The 4722-nt window shown below is 47.9% G+C and overlaps 1 protein-coding gene and 1 long non-coding RNA gene across 2 annotated transcripts in view; one reads left to right on the forward strand and one right to left on the reverse strand.

Annotated features, from left to right (window-relative positions):
• Positions 1-593, reverse strand: part of TCF21 (transcription factor 21) — a 3295-nt gene extending 2702 nt beyond the window's left edge. Inside the window, exon 1 of the mRNA XM_040449141.1 lies at positions 88-593. Within this exon, the coding sequence (XP_040305075.1) occupies positions 88-537 (450 nt within the window). The 5' untranslated portion in view covers positions 538-593. The remainder of the gene's footprint in view (positions 1-87) is intronic.
• Positions 594-703: 110 nt separating this feature from the next.
• Positions 704-3886, forward strand: LOC121013441 (uncharacterized). Its single transcript, XR_005782710.1, has 2 exons — positions 704-789; positions 2293-3886. It is a non-coding gene; the product is annotated as an uncharacterized LOC121013441 (long non-coding RNA).
• The last annotated feature ends 836 nt before the right edge of the window (positions 3887-4722 follow it).

Below are 4722 nucleotides of genomic sequence, written 5' to 3' on the forward strand. Positions count from 1 at the left end.
GGTGGCCGGGGCGCGCGCGCGCTCACCGCGCCGCGGGCGCGCTGGGCGGGGACGCCCGGCCCGCCTCGCGGGCCCCCGCGGACTTACCAGGTTGACCGGGTGAATGTAACCGTTCTCGTACTTGTCGTTCGCCAGGATCTGCCTCAAGTGCGCGATGTAGCTGGACGCCAGCCTGAGCGTGTCCAGCTTGGAGAGCTTGGTGTCCGGGGGCACCCAGGGCAAGGTGGTCTTGAGCCTGGAGAAGGCCTTGCTCAGCACCCGCATCCGGGCCCTCTCGCGCGCGTTGGCCGCGTTGCGCTGGACCTGCTTCCCCTCCTGGCTGACGCCGCCCAAGGGGCTCTTCTTGGTGGGCGCCTTCCTCCTCTTGCCCAGGCCTCCGCGGCCCTTCTGGGGCGACCCCGCCTCGCAGTTGGAGCTCTCCTCGGTGCTCTCGTTGGAAGTCACAAACTCCTTGCCCGAGTCCATTTTCAGCCCGTCGCAGTCCAGCATCTCCACCTCTTGGAGGTCCTCCACATCGCTGAGGGAGCCGGTGGACATGTTTGGGGGAGAGGATCAGAGAGAGAGAGAGAGAGAGAGAGAGAGAGAGAGCGAGCGCGAGCCCCAAACCAGTGGGCCCCCGGGGGTGGAGGGCGGAGCGGCCACCTCGTGCTGGGAGCGGGAGTCGGGGGGCTGGTTGAGTCTTACACTCCTTTTCCCCTTCGCAGAGCTGTGAGAAGGAACCGAGAGGGCTTCTGCGGGGAGGAACCCGGCTCTGTGTCCCCACCCCCGGAGTCCTGGCCGCAGAGGAGTGTGAGAGAGCGCTGAGGAATTTGGTGGACACTAGGAATTTATCTGGGGAATAGAGAGGCGGGTCCTTGTAGCCCAGGGGAGGGGCCTCCTAGGCCCCGGCGGACTCTTCGACCCCTTTCACCACCGGAGGGAAACTCCTGCGCACGGATCCCCGTTTCCAGCTCGCAGTGTGGATCGACTCAAGGGCCACACGCGAATGCGGGTCACCTTCTTCCGCTAGAGCCGAGGAGGAGCGTGCCCCACCCACAGCCCCTCTCCTGGGCCGTCTCCTCCGGCCTGCTTTCCTTCTTCAGAGGTCCTAGCCGGTTGTTACCCAGGACTTCGGGGAAATGATCAGCTCCTTTTGCCCTTTCTAGGCCTTCCGACCGACCGCAAATCTCACAAGCATCCCCCTGTCGTCCCCCCTTCCCTCCCCCAATTAAAACACCAATTAAAATCCAGGCAGGGGTCGACTCCCTCCCGCCAGCACCCCAGAATGCCCTTGTGGCTTTACCGAGCTATCGTCCCACCTTCAACAAGTGCTTCACAGAATCTTTAGGATGGTGCAGAGAAAGCACCAAAGCATCCGTCCGCACCCGGCCACTTTAAAGAGATCAAGGAGCTGCCTGTGTGTACCCAAACATACTAGACCATCGCACGCCCATGTGCAACACACACAGCTTCGTGGGCATGAGATAGAATAATATGAGTGTGTGGAAAGTATTTTGCTAATTGATCATCTTTTCTTGACGGAATTAAAACTGTCCCCTACATTTCTTTCTAGAGATACATTTAATAATGTCTTAAGACTCTCTCAGCCGCTCTCAGATATTACCTGGCCTGGGACTTGCCCTCGCCCTCCCAATCCTGCTGCCTTTGCGTCTTCCTTACCTCTGTCTTCTCTGCTATCGGGGTTCCCCATATGAAGCTGATATGGCAAAACACTAAGCAGTATTATCCCTTCGGGAAAGGTGTTTTTTTGTTTGTTTGTTTGTTTGTTTGTTTGTTTGTTTGTTTTCCTATCTCTAACCCCAGCATGGATCATCTTTCCTGGAGAATAAGAAAATCTGGAGAGTAAGTAGAAAAAAGCAAAGGGAACCGGAAAGCCAAGAGGTTGAATACAATCCACAAAATTGGAGAGATGGAGTGCACGGATCTCTCTTACTGACTCTTCTCCAGGTTTTCTTTTTCCTTGCAGTTAGGCAGCGAAGACAGAGGCTGGAGCAGAGTGTAAGAGCAGCTTCTGAGGTTTTGGCTGGAGTCTGCACCCCTCTCCTACATTAAGATATCATATCTCTAATCCGGGGCTCAGCTGGGAATTCACTAACCTCTAACGTTTTGTTTTGTTAGCAGGGTCTTGTTTGCTTTCCCCCATGCTGTAAACTAAACAGATTGTCAGCAAATCAGTCTTTATTAATGAATTAGTGAGAACCCCTCCCCATAATATCTTTGCCCAGGGTCCAAAATTTGTTAATCACCAGCGTAGAGATTTATGAGCTCTCTTATTTTCTGTTGTTTGTGCAGGTGGAGCTTTAAATGACCATATCCACCACCAAGATTTATTGTGAGAGTGATTGATGTTATAAACCAGGAACAGGACTCTTCCCACAGCAGGGATGACAGAAATATCAAGTTGAAGTTGCCTTTGTCCTCCTGCACAACTGACCCGGTACTACAACACAGAAGAAGTATAATAATTTAATCCGAGATCTACGACAGCGTTAAGAGAACACCCCGCAGGCCCGCTAAACATTTCCCCAGCTGATTCTTGGGTTTTCCCTCCCATTTCTTGGTCTTAGTAAGGCGTGAGAGTCATGAAAGTGGGCTTTGGCCAGCACTTTGTGCAACGTGTTATGTATTTTTGTAGCTACTGAGGTATCTGCAAAATAACCACAATTTATTTATTTATTTATTCACTGGGACTCTGGAGTGGGATAAAAATTAAGAATCAGAACTATGGCCTTACCACATGCCAAGCTATTAAGCTATAAAGCTTTTGGTTTCTGGAGCACTCATGTTTGAGGGGAGGGGGAAGGGTCTGGTTTTCTGCCACATCTCAGTTGTTAGGCTGCTCAGGCTATTTGGGGGATAGCAACCATCATAGAAATAAGTACCAGATTTCTGCTGTCTATGTTTTCAAGGTCTGAAACTTGGAAATAGAAATTTCTGGAAGAGAGCGAGACGAGCTTCATGCCACACATTGATTTATGTGCCTAGCAGTTATTATTATTACCTTTTTTTTTTTTTTAGATAAGCAAGAATTAAGTCCACTTATCCTACGGTGATACAGTTAGGCTGAGAAGGGCTAGTGGGTTGATAATGAACTTCGGGGTGTTTGCGAAAACTCGCCAAGGGATGGTTACCAGTTTGGGATGTGAAGATGTGGAAAAGGCCATTATGTAGGCGTCCTGATGTGACGTCTTGAAGAAAGTAGATTAATATGAATACTGCATCTTTTCTCTTGACATTTTGTGCCTATCCCTGCTCATAAACACTTAGGGAAAAATGGGTGGGAGAAATTCCTTATTGCTGGATTCTACTAAGAAAATCAGTTAGGCTGTAACTTAAGCTGTGCCAAATTCTCCCCAAATATAAACTATACTCTGTGAGAAGAGAAAGAAAAGAAGCGCTTTTGAGAAGCTGTATTAACTCTTGATAACAAGGGAAATACTCTGAACGTTAGTGTTTCAAAACACTAACTAGAAAGCTCATGGTTTGAAGGCGCGAGGTAGTTACTAAAAGTTCTTGCCTCACTTTTAAAGACAAGAGTTTATGCCCCAGAGACATCTGGCCAATTTGCAACACACTTCTAACAATTGGCTTTGAAAGACAGGCTATCTTCGAAAGATTTCAGTGCTAAGGAAAAATCTGGCTCTAAAGGTTGTAAAATGAAGATTAGGTGTGGAATGTATCCTTGAACTTAAATCCTGGTTTATCAACTGATAACTTTTCAGGAAGTTCCAATTTGATTCAGTTGTGCTTGGATGAAATAATTTGCTTCCTTTTATATGAGAAGGAAAACTTCACAGGCTTCTTCAGAACTGACTTCGTACGCCATCACATTTTCTTTCCCAGGGGTGGGGGGAGTTAATGTCTTCAAATGAACATTTGAATTATTTTCTCGAACTCTCCATTACCTGGCCAGGAAGCACACAGGCTGGCACATTGCCAAAACTGCCAATTCCCTTTGTTTCCCTGCCACTTCTAACGAACACCTCTAGATGTGTTATTCTCTTTACTTAATGGTAACCACCTTTTCAACAATGTCTGGGCCTTCCATGCAAATCAGTGCCTTTTTCTCTGTTCAACCTAATCTGTACCCTTGGTTGTTGCTCGTTTTCCATCTCCTGCTTATAAGCCTATTGAACTCTGATTTTTTTTTTTTTTTACCTTTTTAACTTAATTTACAAAATGGGCATTATCTCCCCTTACTTGTTCCAAATCGTAATGGGGCTGGCCTGTTATATTCTGGCAGCCAACGTGAGTAGAACACTAGTGAGTGAGGTTAGTGGCTATCTAAGGAGGTCAATCTAGTGATGCAGGGTGTTACTGTTATCTTTACCCAACATCAATTCTGATCATCAAAAACCAGAGGGCCTCTCAGTATTCACCAACCCCTTCTCCCTTTCCACGTTTAATTCAACTAATTGTACCTCCAAAGCCACAACACTAAGATTTACAGCTGGCAAAAAAAAACCACACTGAAATCCAAAGAAAGTCCAAATTCACCATGGCTCTTAGATCCAAGAAGCAGCCTTGCTCCGCAATGTGACTTTGAAAGCAGCCAAGCCCGTGTACACGAAGGACAGAGTTTACCTTAAGAAGTGGGTTGAAGGAAACTCCGGTACGTGGTGAGAGGTAGAAACTCTACAAACTCAGTTTCATGTCTTCCCAAGTCTTCAGTATGAGAATAATTGTATCAGACCTACTCGCTATCAGGAAAAAGGAGAGGAA

The sequence above is a fragment of the Herpailurus yagouaroundi genome, unplaced genomic scaffold, assembly GCF_014898765.1.
Source record: "Herpailurus yagouaroundi ecotype Mexico unplaced genomic scaffold, PumYag 198, whole genome shotgun sequence".
NCBI classification, from domain to species: Eukaryota; Metazoa; Chordata; class Mammalia; order Carnivora; family Felidae; genus Herpailurus; species Herpailurus yagouaroundi.